General features: G+C 38.8%; 1 protein-coding gene across 3 annotated transcripts in view; it reads right to left on the reverse strand.

Annotated features, from left to right (window-relative positions):
- Positions 1-15,862, reverse strand: part of agla (amylo-alpha-1, 6-glucosidase, 4-alpha-glucanotransferase a) — a 36,332-nt gene extending 20,470 nt beyond the window's left edge. For 2 of the 3 annotated variants that reach the window (XM_053646924.1, XM_053646925.1), the window contains exons 1-11: positions 14,735-15,798; positions 12,733-12,862; positions 9,984-10,194; positions 9,429-9,601; positions 7,647-7,850; positions 4,134-4,315; positions 3,919-4,030; positions 2,542-2,668; positions 2,182-2,284; positions 1,159-1,256; positions 169-308 (exon numbers count right to left, since the gene is read on the reverse strand). In XM_053646924.1, the coding sequence (XP_053502899.1) occupies positions 169-308; positions 1,159-1,256; positions 2,182-2,284; positions 2,542-2,668; positions 3,919-4,030; positions 4,134-4,315; positions 7,647-7,850; positions 9,429-9,601; positions 9,984-10,194; positions 12,733-12,862; positions 14,735-14,737 (1,483 nt within the window). In that variant the 5' untranslated portion in view covers positions 14,738-15,798. The other variant, XM_053646926.1, reaches the window with a different exon arrangement.
- Positions 15,863-17,535: the final 1,673 nt, after the last annotated feature.

Here is a 17,535-nt window from a genome sequence, read left to right on the forward strand (position 1 = left end):
TCAGAATATCGTCTTAATCAGGTTAATATCGGATTATTGTTGTCCATGTAAACGTACAGAGTGAGCAGGTGGGTTAACGGTTAACGATCCACTAAATGGCTAGGATGTAAACCTGGTTCCTAATTTATTTCAGTTCAGACCTGGTTGCCAGTTGAATTCAGTTCTGACCTGGTTCTGCAAAGTTCCTCAGTGGGTCATCACCCATCACCCAGCCATTGTGGGCCAGAAAGTGACACGCTTTGTCCGGCTGGTCAATGAGCAGAAGGTCCTGCTCCAGAGACATGTCCTTAAACGGGAATGTGAAATACCTGCACACATATGAATTTAAATAAATAAATAAATAAATAGATAGATAGATAGATAGATAGATAGATAGATAGATAGATGAGTTTTTTGAGAGTGCTGACATCAGCAGAGAGGTGCTTATAAAACCGTTTTGGAAATGAGAGCGGTCTGTCTGCACTCTTTACATTTCTGTCGATAGCAGGAATGTGGCTGTACAGTTTGTAAAGTTGTTTCTTAGGCAAGCTACAATTTCATTATGGGTCATATGGAGTAACATTATACACATACGCTTGCTGTTACACTGTGCTCTGATCAACTTTGTGTCATCTCACAGGCAGCTAACGTTAACGCTTTATCATCAGTAACCATCCTGCTAGGTAATCAGCCTGCCTTAGAGGTTTCTTCTTTGTTAGCTAGCTCGATAGTTAAACGAATACAGACAGCTCCAGAATTATTGGCACTCTTTGGTAAAAAGGATATGAATAAAAATGTCTGTGGTAAATTAGTTTAAGCTCACCTTTAACTGAAGTAAATTTATTTGAAGAACAATAAAAACACTCTTTAAAAATATTTAACGGAACACCAAGTTTCAAGACATTGGGTACGTGCAGCTGTAAACCTGATTTAACTGGCCTATGTCCTTTTAATGGACTTCCAGTGAAGAAAGAAAGGAGTCAAAGTGCAGAAAATAAGATTCAAGTTCTTAAATGATCTGTCATTTTAAGATTCCTGTAAATTCTGGCACTCATGTCTTCCAGCACATGAGGTAGATATTAAATTCTTTAATTACAGACAGTATCTCATCTTTGGTGCTTTGTTAAAACTTTGTTTCAGTGTGAAACGGTGCATTTCAGGATGGTTTGATGATGTTACCTTGTAACCAGTGGATGTTTTCTGGTGACGGGGCCGAGTTTGGGGCCGTGATCTGCCAGGCGCTCATAAGACACTGTACCCACGGAACAGTTGGTAGCCTGAAGAGAATAAATAAAGCAGAACACAGAATACGCAGAATGACTTCTCTGTACTAGCATGAAGGAAACGTGAGTTCTACATGCCTCACTGTCATATTCAGTCATCTACTCTTATGTGAATTTTCTTATAAGGGAACAAAGTTAGTTTTTTTTGTTTTACTGCATCTTGCACTTTATCCATACACTAAATTTCACTCCTCACACAGTTGTCTGTAAATTTCGTTTATTAGCTTTGTGCTGTTGTAACGTGTATGGTTAGTGCACATATCCTAAAAAGGCTTCTTTAATTATATAAACAATAGCTCAATAACAATCCATCACCCAAGACACGTTAGTTATTTATGCTACATGGCTAATATAGATAATAAGAAACAGAAGTCAGTCTCAACTAAAATACTGTCTGTAAATATCCACTTCAAACCACATTCCGCTAGTCAGTGATGTTACACTGATGTTTTAATATGGTTTACGGCACATGACGACTTACTGTAATCTATATAATATGAACAAAATGTCTGTGTGTAGTTGAACGTTATGACGTCGGCCATCAAGCAGAACCTCGTTTCCTTAGCACAGTTTCTCACAGTTTGTAGGCAGAATTGTAGCAAAAAGCTGAAAGTTATGTAGATGATCGAATGATCAAAAATAAATCTCATGTAACTTAACAATGCTGAGAGAACTACACTTCCATTACTTGTTAGCTATATTAGCCTCACCGCTTCAGTGCAGAACTAAAGCATGTCGTAGATAACTAAAATCACAATAGGGTTCAAAGAGAAAACCGTGTAAATATGATTTAGTGCAAAACTATTTTAAAAATAAATATTTTATCCATTACGGTTTTTATTCAATTTTTAGGTTCGGTTACGAAATTCATACAGGAACCATACCAAAAAAACTCTGGTGTAACAGTAGCAGCTCTGACCTGCTCCTGATGATAGTTCATTTCTCGATACTGTTCTCCGTTCAGCTCCTCCAGCCTCTTCCTGAACCAGTTACAGCAGTCCTCTATGGCTCCTGGACTGTTCCTATGACAGCACAACATGATTCACATCAGGGACAGTGTCAAGTACCAAAAAATATTTACTCATACTCGGTCTAGAAAAAAAATGGTATTGATGCAGCCCTAATGTAAACATTTTTCCATCAAACGTGAATGTTTTTGGAATGTAAGCATCCCATCCTTGCCCCTTTCAGTGGTATCAAATGCACCGGTAACTGTCAACACATCCTACACAGAGGGAAACTCCAAGCCCATAATCAGTACACTTTATAACACACTGACCCGTTGGGCACAAAGAGCTCCAGGGCTATATTTAAGTCCACTGAGCTCCCGAAGCGTCTGTACTGAGGGTCCTGAATGATCCTGAACTGCTTCTTGCCGTCCATTTTGCTTCGGTCAGGTTTGGCCCCTGCACACACAGTTGGTTTTAAAGGGATAAACACAGATTGAAAGGTCATGCTGCCTAAATGATACAGTGCAAAAATAAATAATAATAAAAAAAATTTCAGGCATTTCACACTTATTATGACCCTGATTGCATTAATTAGTATTTTTAAGTTATTTCTTTTAGTTTATAGCTTATTATTTCTTTACTATATCACTGGCCTGGCTTGTGCAGATCTATAACCATCTCGCTCTTTGTTATAAAGTATTGAAAGCCAATCATTTTTCACTATCTATTTTTGAGATAAATACTTTCCTATCATTAAAAATAAATCAGTCCACACAGGATTTTACGGATTTTTTTTGTGATTGCTGTGGCCAGAATGCTTGATTTTGTTGCGGCTTTTTTAAAATATATATATTTTTTGGTGAGTTTTTGTGCTTTTTTGCTGAAAACTACTTGAATTGGAGAAACTGCAACTGCACGAAATCGTTTTGCACGCTCGTTTGTTGGTAAATGAGACCTTTCAGCTGTACTCATGTTTGACACCCGTAAATCGAAGAGGGCTTTGGCTGAATGCGTGTTGTGATGACGTCACATGACGCGTCTTATCCCAAATCTGCGGTAACTCTGAAAAATTGCAAGCGCCTGATAATATTGCGGCGTTAACTTGATTATATAATGCTTTCTTATAAGCGAGTTTTTGGTCAAAGATAAATAGTTACATCAGCTCATTGAGAGAAAAATGGGGATCATTGTGATTAATGTGTATTTTATACAAATTATTTTTGCCCAGTCTCTACAAGGGTGGCAAAATTTATGGCACTGACTGCAGACTTTGGATGAGCAATGCGACATTTCCACAATAATGACATACAGGTTTGCTCACAAACTGCCAGTACTATTGTGTTTGAAAAAATGCTATAAAATCAATCCATTTGTTTATTATTAATAAACAAATTTTAATTAATTTAAATGTTTGCATTTTTAAAAAGAGCACTGTTATTAATAAAAAAAAAAAAACATTTTAAAAAGAAAAACCATTTACATCATTTACAATGATCAAGATGTTTCCACTCAGTCTGTAATTATTTAATAAACAAACAAACAAAAACCACAATATCCAAGATATCTTAAAAAAGTGTGTTGTGACATAATCTATAATGATATTGATATTATGCATCATATCGGCCAGTTATACTGCGGATATGCGCAACGACTGGGCAATGATTTCTTCTTCTTTATAACAATTTTTTACCCCCTTTCAAACTCACCAGTTTGGAGTAAAATCCTGAACTGCTCCACTATTGGCTCAACTTTGACCTGGAAGAACTCCCACAGCTTAATCGTAGGAAACACATCCTGCCAGAAGATTCCACGGATGGCCTAAAAGCAAGAGAGTTAAAACCAAACTTCCTGCCTCTGTACATACAAGAACCCCCCCCTCTCTCTCTCTCACGCACACACACACACACACACACACACTCACATTGAGGTGTTGTTCGTTGCGTATGAGGGCTGGGATTCCGCGCTCGGTGTATTTCCCGTCAGCGATATCGCAGGTGACGTGCCACAGCGCTCTGTCCAGCACCCACGCAGGCCTCAGGTGGGGCGAGTTCACCAGGTTATAGCCACACTCGGGGTGTTTCTGGATCCACACGCTGTTCGCAGCTACACGAGGCAAGCAAAGCGCAGAGGATTATGGGAATTTTATTTAATCACTGGTCTGTTGGAAGTTGTCATGGAAGCATATATACACAAAGAAACATCACATACATGGACACAAATGAAGATACAGTAATATATACAGAAAACAAACCAATGGTTTATAGAAATTATTAAACGAATTAATTTTTACAGTACAAATTTTCATCTATGATGTGATTTTTTCCCCCCATATGATCCAATATTGAGCTGTTAATCAAGGCACTGCAACAGCATTAACACACTGCCTACTACAACCATGTGAACAATGCAGCCTAGGAATGTGCTCACCATACTCATCACTTTACTGGGATTCCATCTATTTTTTTTTTTTTCTTTAACAGAACAGATTTTAGATTTTAATCCAGTTTTAATAAGAAAGTAGAAATATGAGAAACCAGAGCATCTCAACTTGCATTCGCACGTTTCTCTCTTCACACAGTGTAACCTCTTTTTATCAAATGATCATGATAATGCAAACGGTCTTAGTAGTGCATTTGTTTAGATGCTGGGGATATTTATTACTGGGAACTAATCGCTTAGCCCCAGTGTTTTATAGAATGCAGGGAATTATTTAGAGCCAATCAAACAATGATGTACTGTATTTCTATAATATAAATAGGATCAGAAGGTGAGGTTTTGTGCTTCTGGCAAGAAGGTTATACAGTTCCCTCCACTAATATTGGCAGCCTTGATAAATATGAGCAAAGAAGGCTGTAAAAAAAACTGTTTTCATTGTTTAACCTTTTGATCTTTGGTTTAAAAAAAAAAAAAAGAAAGAAAGAAAGAAAAAAAAGAAAAAAAAAAAACCACAAAAAATACTCTGCTCTCATGGATATCAAACAATTGCAAGCTGTACACAGTTTTATATATATATATATATATATATATATATATATATATATATATATATATATATATATATATATATATATATATAAAAAAAAAAAAACTCATAAAAAATTACCTATAATTATTAGTCAATACTTTGTGCTACCTCCCTTTGCCAAGATAACAGCTCTGAGTCTTCTCCTATAATGCCTGATGAGATTGGAGATTACATGGCAAGGGATACAGTATCTCTCCAGATCCTTCACATTTCGAGGTCCACGCTGGTGGACTCTGCTTTAGTTCACTCCACAGGTTTTCTATGGGTTTCAAGTGAAGGGACTGGGATAGCCATGGCAGGACCTTGATTTTGTGGTCAGTAAACCATTTTTGTGTTGATTTTGATGTATGTCTTGGATCATTGTTCTGCTAGAAGATCCCACCACGGCCCATTTGACACTTTCTGGCAGAGGCAGTCAGGCTTTCATTTAATTAATGAATTATCATATCATATCATATCATATCATATCATATCATATCCTTTAACAATGCTTTTGACAGAAGAATGCATTGAAATCATTCTCATGGCTGGATCGCTGGATCAGGAAGCTGTCACAAGGTTGCGATGGACTTTAACAGGAAACATGGCAGGCACATCACAGACACAACATTGTTGCCAAACTGGTTAGGGTCACGAGGTACAGTTACTCTAGCACACACACACAGTCAGTCTCTCTCTCTCTCTCCTCCACCTCTTCAGCAATGTGACATTTGGCTGAAGGTGAAGATAAAGTTTCTCACACTGGGTGACCTTTAAGTGCTCCAAGTGATGTGCATGTTTTAATCTTTCCCTCCACATGAAAAGTCCTCACGATTATTATTACTAATATTTAAATAGTCAATAAGAGCTACACTAATTCAGCAAGTATGCTTCTCCTCTCAGAGCAGTGCGAGTTTAAACACATTAATGCTTCAGAACTGACACTTAACACCGCTCTAGCTCCAACAACGATCACTTCATAACGATTAGTGGGAAAAGTTAAGGAACACTATTCTGTGATTGGTTCTGAAGTCCAGCTCTCAGGCCTCATTTGGAGATCCACCAAACAGCAGAGCTGCCAAACTTCACAAGCTTTCAGCGACAGGGGGGGTTTTCAATAACGTTGCCACAGTGACAAGACCAAGGTATTTTTGGAGCTGAACTCAGCACACAAGCTGCTGTGAAATGCTGCACTGTATCATTTAGGCAGTGTGACCTTTCAATCGCTCTGAACCACAATTAACGGTGTACTTTAAGAGTAAGAGCCTGATGTATTAAAGTTTGCACTTATTATCTGCACAAGATAAATTATGGGAATAAAGAACTGTTTATATGCTACAAAATGTTTAAGATTATTATTTATTTTATTTTTTTAAAACACTGGGTAACATTTGGGTTCTGTGTTAAAATCGCTAATGGTGATTTATAATCCATGATGACTGTAAATATTTGCTACTACTTAATATCTAGAGAGTTGCCTTATAACTCAAAATTAATCCGTGCAGTGATTTACTATGAAAAGTGTTGCACACTACTAAATGTTTGAGATCCCGTAGCATACAGTTGCAATCAAAATTATTCAACTCCCATTACAAATCAGGTTTATTGTCAAAATGTACAAACTAAGCTCCTCAGGAACGCTGCCAGAAGCGATGCATCTCGTTACAGTAGGTCATAACAGCAAAAGGGTGCTCTACTAAGTACTAAAGATGCTTGCCATGAGGGGGTGGAATAATTTTGAGACTGGAGAGGTCATTAGAACTTGCATTTTCAGTTGAATTTAGGGAAACCATTTGACGCATTCATTGTGTTGAACTATTTCAATTGCTTTTGTTTGATTTGTTCATTGCAAACAGCTGGAAGTCTGTACATTTTGACAATAAACATGATTTGTAATGGGGGTTGAATCATTTTGATTGCAACTCTTTATGACTTCCATCGTCATACTGGTCTATTTTCATTTTGCTTCACGGTCTCCTACATCCCACAACTCCGTATGACTAACCTCTGACGGTGGTGCCAGTGAGGTTTAGCCCTTGCTAGACATAAAGTGCGTGATCCGGCAGCACTTTAGTCCTTTGGTCTGTCCAGCTCTCTCACCTCTTCATCTGTACACCCCACTCAGATTTCAGATAACAGATCAGATTCCAAAGCTTCATCTTTCATGCTAATACCGCAGTCAACATTATCGCACAGTCAACGTCATCTCGAATCACTAACTACCCGAGCAGAGTTTTTGCCGTAACACACTACATTCTGGTACTTTGAGTTTAACGTTTGCCATCTCCACTACTTCTACAGTGGATTTCTCATCGTAATGACGTTTAACGTTGCTGGAATTTGGTGAGTGAGAAAAGAAGATGTCCTTCAGTGCAGCACACAACCACTACATGAATTTACAAAATTGCACGCACACACACACACACACACCTGTATGGTTGTAAACAACATCAGTAATGCAAAGCATGTTCCACTCGTTCTTCATCTTCTCCACCAGGTTGCCTACATTGCTCCAGTCATACTTCTGGCCCGGAGGAGAGAAGTCAGGGTTCAGCTCCAGCTGATCAGCCAGAGAGTAGCAGGAGCGTGACTCACCCAGCGTCTGCAGCGGCGTGAAATGGATCATGTTATAACCTGTAAAGATACACACATTTCAGATTTCCAGCATACTCCAAAAACAACAGCAAGGAATAATTCATCTTTATGAGCCAGCAGTGAAGACTGGACTATCCTTTTTCACCAAAATTACAACACACACTATTAACATTTACCATGTAGGGCATGTTCCAAATATCAATACAATGCTGCTTTGAGGAAAATTTAATTCTCTAATCACCCTCAATGTACTCGATCAGCCAAAAATATTTTAGTTTTGCAGTGGTGCAGCTGCAAAGCTGATGTAGAGACCAAATAACGGAAGTCTATTTCATCAAAGATATTATGCAAATCTTCATATACAGTTAAGGTCATAAGTTTACATATGTCTTGCAGAATCTGCAAAATATTAATAGTAAAAATAAAATTACGAGTCCACAAAACACAATAATAACTGAATTTACACAAAAGAGTTCATGAGTCCTGTTTTTTCCCCGAGCGGTTAAACTGCCCACTGTTCTTCAGAAAAATCCTCCAGGTCCTGCACATTCTTTGCTTTTCCAGCATCTCCTGCATATATTTGTCCCCCTTTCCAGCAGCGGCTATATGATTTTGAGCTCCATCTTTTCACACTGAGGACAGCTAAGGGACTTGTACACAACTATTACAAAAGGTGCAAACATTCACTGATGAAGAAATAGTTCCTATTTACTATATCCTCATCTGCATCACTTCTAAAGTTTCACTACACTTCTGCCTTTAATGTTTGGGGGCGGGGCTTAAGCGCACATAAATCTGCACTAACAAAAATTCTACAAGATGCCTTTACAGTGTGAAGTTTAGTTAGATGACAGTAAGTCACACTGTGTCTTAAACTTGGCACATTAAGCTTTCATGAGGTTCCATTATGTAATGTATGTAATGATGGGTTTTTTTGGCTTTGAGAAAGACCAATGCAGTACTTGGAGGGATAGACCTGGAGCCTCAACGAGGAAAATATTTTAAAAGTTGCCTATGCTACTGAACTTTTGTTATTTTCCAGAACACGGTACATCATGGTTGGTCTTCTTTCAATCAGATGGAACAACTATTCATGTCCAGTGTGTTAAATGTTCTGGAGTCAGTGGGTTGATGTAACCTGTGCTGATTATTGACTGATGTGACGAGTTAGTCCACTGACTCAGGACAATCATTGATTTAAGTTTTAGTTTCAAACAAACTAAAGAGATAAGCAGAGGTTACATACAGCTGAAACTGAGATATCAATGCAAGAGCAGGTGAACTACAATGGGGTCAACAGTTACAAAAAAAATGTATAGAAATGCGATATTCAGGATAGCAAGGTGACCTCCAGTATGTTCTATAAGGGAGCGAAAATAGAAAGGCGGCTCCCAGGCTCACAACAATTTTCACCTGGAAACTGTCATTCTGCTTTGCCAGAACAATATTTTGAGACTTGTAGGCATCTCCCTGTCTGTTAGTGATTACACGAATATTAATTTTTAATTGGTTGACCTGTAATTTAAAAAAAAAAAAAAAAAAAAAAAAGAAAGTATTCCTTCTCTCTATTCTGGTCTTATAAAACTGAAGGTAACAGTGTTTTTGCTGTCCTCTTACCCGACTCTTTGGCCACCATGAGCCGGTCAAGCCACTCATCCAGAGGGCCGAGACATTTAGCCAGATATGTCTGGATGCTGATGCAGTCTAAAGGTAAGACGTGATCATCAGCGCCGACGCGGAGCACCGGATCCACCACCACATATCCGCCTCCAACGTTCTCCTCATTAAGACTGTAAAGACAGAACACACAAAGCACTTAGACACAACTGATAACTGATTATACCTTTATATCCTGCACACTCAGCACACACACAGCATTAATATCACGGACACATAATGATCAAATCAGAAGAGGTCAGTTTTCTAAGGACGGATCTGGATTGTGTATATACACAAAAACCTTGGTACAATTTTAATGAATTGTTGTAATATAACAATATGATCTAATATTGTCTAATTATGACAACACTAACATAGTGCTTTTTGAAATACTGTCCTGTATAATTGACCAGGAGGTGCAAATACTATTATTCATATCTTCTTAAAATTATTATTATTATTATTATTATTATTATTACTACTATTATTATTATTATTATTATTATTCCTAACCCATGGCCGAAGTGATACTGGTAAGAGCCAGCAGTATGCATCTCGAGGGAGCAGAACTTGTCGGAGTCGTCCTCTCTGCCGGTGGGATTCACCCAGTCGAGGGTGTGGAATCTGTGGCGGTCAAAACGCTCTCCTTCGGCCGGGTAGTTGATGTGAACATGGACCTCTTTCCCCTGAAGAGTTGGCCCCAGTCGAAACTGCAACTCAAAACCTGGAGATGAAGCACAGTGTTGGTTATTCAAGTCCAGATACACGACACAGATCAATCAGATAAACAGCAGAAAAGCCGCAGTCATGTCACTTGCGCAAAAGAAGTGGGGAAGTTAGGAAAGACGAAACTATGTGTAAAACTTTTGACAATAAAAATGTGATGTCTGTAGAGGAAGCTTTTATAAAACCTGAGAAGTTTCCTCCTAGCCTGTACTATTGTATGACAAATATACTATGTATAAATGTACTGACTGATTATATCAGCTGGACAATAAGTGAATAGGGTGATATTAAGGTTCCAGGAGCTTACAAAACATCGCCAAGTCATTTCAAGTGAGACTTTATGTTATTGTCTTGTGCTGATATTATGTTAGAGGTAAACAGAGTTATGGTGTTGTTTCTCCTGTGATAAGTGACTACGGTTCAGAAACAAAAAAACAGCTCGGTTTATGAAGCTATTCATTTGTAAAACATTCAACTGAACACTGTAATTCCATATTTGGATCAAATCTATTCCTGCACACCAACATGAAAGATCAGGCTGGTTCTTCAAATCTGGCCCTCGAGGTCCAGTGTCCTGCAGAGTTTACCTCTAACCCTAATCAAACACACCTGAACAAGCCAACCAAGGTCTTCAGGATTACTATAAAATTACAGACGGGTGCGTTTGGAGCTAAACTCTGTAGATTTGAAGAACCCTGAGATAGATCATGCTTCACTGTTGCCAATATCAAATGTAGTAACATTTTAAACCTCCTTGACAAGCATAAGTTATTGTATGTCAGTCGTAAACTTAATTACTGTAAAATACTATTATTTTTATTATGCTTATATTACATCTGCTCATTACTCAAAATTCATGAATAAAGTAGGCTTTCCTCAGATTTCTACTAGCCCTAGCTCTGTAATCTCAAATCTCATTTCTGCAGCAGAATGCTAGAATAAAACGACTTCTTTCTGTGAATTTCAGGTTCGTACAGTTACGATGACTTCTCCAGTCTCAACATTATTCAACCCCTTCATGGTAAGCATCTTTAGTACTTAGTAGAGCACCCTTTTGATGTTGTGACCCGCTGCAAACGAGATGCAGAGCTTCTGGCAGCATTCCTGAGGAATCTTAGCCCATTCCTCATGAGCAATGGCCTCCAGTTCAGAAATATTCTTGGGTTTGCATGCTGTAACCACCTTCTTCAAATCCCACTAGAGATTATTGATGGGGTTCAACTCAGGTGACTCTGATGGCCCTGTAGAATCTTCCAGGACTTCTTCTGCAACCAAGCCTTGGTGGAATTAGAGGTATGCTTGGGATCATTGTCCTGCTGGAAGGTCCAATGACGCCCAAGCTTCAGCTTCCTCACAGACGGCGTGACATTTTCTCCTAGGATTTCCTGATATTTCAATGAATCCATCTTACCTTCCACACGCTGCAGGTTTCCAGTGCCAGAGGATGCAAAGCGGCCCCAGAGCATCACCGAGCCACCACCATGCTTGACTGTGGACAGAGTGTTCTTTCTTCGTTCTTCTTCCTCTAGAAATACCGCTGATCCATCGTGCTGAAAAGTTCCAGTTTTGTTTCATTGCTCCACAGAACAGATTACCAAAACTTCTCTGTATTATATGATTTTGAGCGACCTTTCTTGTGCTTTTGGGTCAGTAGTGGTGTACTTGGAGGTCTGGCATGGAAACCTTCTGCGTTTAGTACACGCCATACTGTGCTCACTGAAACCTCAGTGCCTGTTGCCACCAAGTCTTGCTGCAGGTCTTTTGCAGACACTCGAGGGTTTTTCACAACCTGCCTTCTCAGAAATCTGGCTGCAGTCATTGATAGCTTCCTTTTTCTGCCCCATCTAGGTATTACATACATTTTCTGCCCCTAGCCAGTTCAGATATTTCCTGTGTTCCAGCTCAAGCACACCTGGTGCAACTAATGAAGCCCTTGATTAGTTGCATCAAGTGTGCTTGAGACAACACCTGTTTTGCATATTTGTGCTGCTGTGAGGTATTCTATACAGGGGGGTTGAATAATTTTGAGACTGGAGAGGTCATTATAAGTTGCATTTTCAGTTGAATTTGGGGAAACCAGTTGAAGCATTCACTGAGTTGAACTATTTCAATTGCTTTTGTTTGATTTGTTCATTGCAAACAGCTGAAAGTCTGTACATTTTGACAATAAACCTGATTTGCAATCGGGGTTGAATCATTTTCATTGCAAATGTAGATGCGGTCTCAGTTATCCTTTTACCAAACTGTTCATTCTCAATCTCAAACACTTTCATCTAAGCACCAGGAATTTTGTCTATGGATAAAGAAACAGGCCACATATGATCTCTATTTCACCATCTACCGAGCTGAATAAGAAGAAAACTAATTACAAATTCCTTGTGAAGAACCAAGCCTAAAAAGGAATTAAAATACTTACTGGGGCAGTGATTCAGTGTCACTGTACAAATATTCACACAAGAAAGAAAGGGGGGGGGGGGAGGGGGGAAGAAGAGAGCGAGAGAGAGAGAAAAAAAATTAAATACAACCTACTACTTACCTTGTTCCAAGCGGAACAGGGTCCTTTCCAGTTTCTCCAGGTCATTGAGGACTAGCACTCGGATCTGTTTAGCCTGTGACATCTTCACACTTCCTAATGCTGAAATGCCACCGTGAAATTCAGCAGAATGCTGAAGAGGAAAGCAACATCATGTAGTAAAGTACATAGAGAAGGTGTACTTTAAAATGATTGGGACACATTGGGGGTGTTTGACGGTCAGTTTATGAGCAGCCTGGAGCAAAGACAGAAGATGTATGCTTCAGGTTGCTTTTTACACACTGCCAGTCACAACAAGTTTTGTTTACATTTCCGTAAATGGGTTCAAATAAAATTCCCTAGAATTACAAAATCTAAGTGAACAGAGAAATGTTTGTAACCGTTTGTTTCACTGTAAAACAATTAAGATCCAACAGGAAAAGGCTGATGTGGATCACGCTAAATTGGCACGTGTAGCACACAACATAGTATCTCTGTCACAACCGTGTCTAATATGTAAAGCAAATCTAGGCTTACAGTAACTTTTAGTCTTAAGGAACGCTCACAAATACGGTGACTCGCAGCAACCGGACAAAGCAACCAGAGATCATTCATTTACAATGAGAGCTGGCCACTTCTATTGACCTGAGCAACAGCGATCTTTGGAGACTAGATGTGGGGGTGTCCAGTGATGTGACAAAGTTGAGAAAAGTTTAACTTTATGCAATTGTGGCGCGACTTGGTGCAGTGACTACCAATGTGAGTAAAGAGTGCACGTAATCCGTCTCTTTGGATGGCCCTGTGTAGCCTCCCGTGCACGCTAGTAGAAGGAGCAAAACCGACGCACCTACTGGTGACTTCATAATACCTGCAGTGATAAAAATCGGTGTATATGTGAACGTACATTTACAGTAACTGTTTCGCCAATCAAGTGTCTTTGCCTTTAATAAAGGTTGTTGGGTTTTGTTTTTTTTTAATTCCAATAACAGGTAACTGTAAGAAGAAAAAAAAAGCTAAATAAATCAGCAAGTGTTCAAAAAGGAATATTTCACTAAACAATAATAATCAGGCATGGCATTTTCCATCTGATGTTTGCTCTTGTAGGCTTGTATTACAGCTATGAAGCCAATATAAGCAACAAGCAATGGAAGTTTATTTCACCCAAAAGCTTTTTTTTTGTAAATATCTGCCTCTAGCCCTATGCTTATGTAGTTTAAGACCCATTCTCTGCCTCAAATGATTCACTTGTGACCTTACAGTCCTCATTTGTACATGTCCATGAGATTCATGGGGCTCTAAGTAGTTCCATTTCTCATTTTCTGATTTAAAAGTGTGCTCATAAGTCTGACACCTCTGACCCAAAGCCTGTTGCTATTATTAGTTAGGATCAATCACACATATGAGGTGTGGATGGCAGACATTAAAAAGAAAAAAAAAAAACCCTATACAAAACACAGTTCAAATCTTCCAACCAGCCATCCATTTTCTGTACTGCTTATCCTACACAGGGCCACGGGGGAGTCTGGAGTCTATCCCAGGGAACTGGACCCTGGATACGGTGCCAACCCATCTCAGGGCACAATCACACACCTATTCGCACACTACGGACAATTTGGAAATGCCAATCAGCCTACAACATGTCTTTGTACTGGAGGAGGAAACCAGAGTATCTGGAGAAACCCCTGAAGCACTGGAAGAACATGCAAACCCTGCACACAAAGGGCGGAGGTACGAATCAATCCCCTCAATCCTGTAGGTGCGAGGCAACCGTGCTAACCACTAAGCCAGTTCAAGTCATATCAAATCTATATTTGTAATTTAGTACAGTTGTGCTACAGTAAAGTCGCAGGAAAGTAAAGCACTCTTCGTTCTGTCTCCCATTCACTTTCTACAGAGAAGGGAGTTAACCTGACATGGAGGATTACAGACGTAAGAGCACGGTCTCGCAGGTGATACACAGTGTAAAGAAGTGTAGAATGACAACTGCTGGCTGGTGACCAGATTGTAAATGTAGCGTGGATCTCACCATGATTTGCTCCTACAGTCAAACGGCACTGAAATCAGCGAGGAGACAGACAGCAGCGTGGCAGCGACGATTTGCAGCCAACCCACAATTAAAACAGCACAAACGACAGGATTTTACCTTTTAAATCTCAGTACGGCCCCCAAAATCACACCCAAGACATAAGGAAATAAGAAGACACATTCATTGGTTAAAGTTTAGCCACATAAGTAAGCAGCATAAATTCAGAATTACAGAAACACAAAAGAACAATAATATCCTAATTTCTCAGTATAGCAATCCTGTTTTAACCCACTTCACTGTACAGCTAAACCTGCTTGCATTTTATAGCCATGGCCCCCAAAAAAGTGACCAACTTCTGGATAAGGAAGCATTTCTCTTTGCTCCTTTGTGTAGCACTAGTGTTATAGCTAATGACACAAGACGGCAGTGTTTCTGCCCTTGCTTTATGTGGGATCAGACCATGCAAGATGACAGAAGGAAGGTAGAAGGTTCTTTAAATTCACAACATGGATACACAGGAGGAACTTGAAGAAAAGATTTGAGAAATACACTTCCCTTATTCTCTTGCTGCAATGCAAAACCAAACAATCATATCAGAGACCAAACTTAGGTCTTGGGTGATCTGCTACATTTGGGATAATGATCCCCTAACCCAGGGTCATTGCTTCAATGATCAGGTTTATTTGTTTTGAATGCACAAACACAGCCGGACTCCTGGGATCTACATTGCACTTGCACGAGGTCATTCATGACTGCATCAGCAAACTAAATCTTGTTGATCCCTGCTGCAGCATTTGATACAGGACAGAACATTGGTACTGATAGAAAAGCTCAGCTGAATGAGATAAAGCCAAAATGACCGCTAGACTCACTCTCAGTGCTCGGGGTCAAAGAAACAAACAACACCCGGCAGCTGCACAACAAACACCATGCAGCCTATTGTAGTACATAGTTATAACTTATTCGTCACTGTAAACACGCTTAACGACTCGGACAGTTTTAGGAAGCGACTGACAATCATGTTTTCAGTATAATTACCAGCGTTAAGTGTTACAGAAAGACTAAACCCACCTCTGCAAGCTGTTTTTCCGCTATCACACCAGGACGTTGCTCTCATTGCAGCTGAAGGGGGCGTGTCTATAAAGGACCAATGGGCGTGCCTGACAGCTAGCGTCCCCGCGTATACGTCATTGCGTCACTCCGGAACTGGAACTAAATAAGGATAAAAGATTGCACTTAGCTCTACACTATTAATAAATAAATTATCCTGGTTGCGTAATAACACAATACTATTGTATAACTTAATATTTCTAACATGTTAAAAGGTCAGCCTCGTAGGCGTACATAGTTAGTCTCATTTGGACGAATCAATTACCGTTTTCTCATCCGGGTATTTTTTTTTGCGCAAACCCCACCTACTTTGTTGGTCAGATAAATAAATGGCCTACGGTTATAGCTCACTATCTAGTGATTTTTGGATCAAATAATAGTTTACAATGAAATCCCTTTTTTAAAATAGACAGTTGCTAAGGGACATAGTTACCAAATAGTTATCCTAGATATCTTAAAGCTAGCAGGGTCGGTGAGCAAGTGCTCATGGGATATGTAGTTTATTCTAAGTAAAACGTACTGTATAATAAAAATCTTGGTCTCACCAATTCGGTCATATCAGACTTAAACACTATTTTTATGTCATGCAAAAATGTACCACTAATAATATAATATAATATAATATAATATATTGTATAATCTTATAATATATTGTTATATACAAAAAGAGTTCTGCAAATACGAGTGGTGATACTGTACTTGTCTACTAAAGGCTACTAAAATATGATTCTTGTTCCTAAATTATTTATAATGTTGGCACTGATTTATACAATAGTCATGCTTTATTTTGCGGCGTATGCCCGTAATGTAAACAGCACATAAACCATACTTCAACCTGTAGCCCTTAGGTGTTGGTTAAAATTTTAAATTTGTCATGAATGTTGTTCAGTGTCAATCTTCAGTGCCATTCAGTCTCATGTTGTATAGTCATATATATATATATATATATATATATATATATATATATATATATATATATATATATATATATATATATATAGTTGTATAGTTGTGTATAATATCAATATTATATCATTGTTAAAGACTCTCACATTCCCATCTAAGGTCCTCAATTCACATGAATTCAAGATGCTATTTTTTATTCTTATACAAAATCATGCCTTAGTGTTTAAATAATCTGCTTTTTTTTTTTTACTTACTAGATTAGAATAAATAGTGTACAGGACTGACCAGGCATATTAGTCTGAATGACACTGTAATGATAGTGTCACTACAAACACATCAATTTACACTGCCTGGCCAAAAAAAGGTCACTGTTTGGATTTAAATAAGCAAATACTTAAGAGCCTATGATTGGATCATTATTGCAGTGATTAATATATTTTAGCTGGAAACAATTCTTTTAACCCTAACTGATGCAGAATGTAGCTTCTCATTTCTCATTCGTGGAAAAGATGTTACTGTGTGGCCTAATCACTGTGAGGCTGATAAAAACTTCAATTTGCTAGGAAGCATAAAGATTGGACTGTGGAGCAATGGAAAAAGGTCATGTGGTCTGATGAGTCCCGATTCCCCTATTCCAAAGTGATGGGTGCATCAGGGTAAGAAGGGAAGAATGAAGAATGCACCCATCATGCATTGTGCCTACTGTACAAACCTCTGGAGGCAGTGTTATGATCTGGGGTTGCTTCAATCGGTGAGGTCTAGGCTCTGCAACATTATGTGGCAAT

This window comes from Ictalurus furcatus, chromosome 17, assembly GCF_023375685.1.
Source record: "Ictalurus furcatus strain D&B chromosome 17, Billie_1.0, whole genome shotgun sequence".
Classification (NCBI taxonomy): domain Eukaryota; kingdom Metazoa; phylum Chordata; class Actinopteri; order Siluriformes; family Ictaluridae; genus Ictalurus; species Ictalurus furcatus.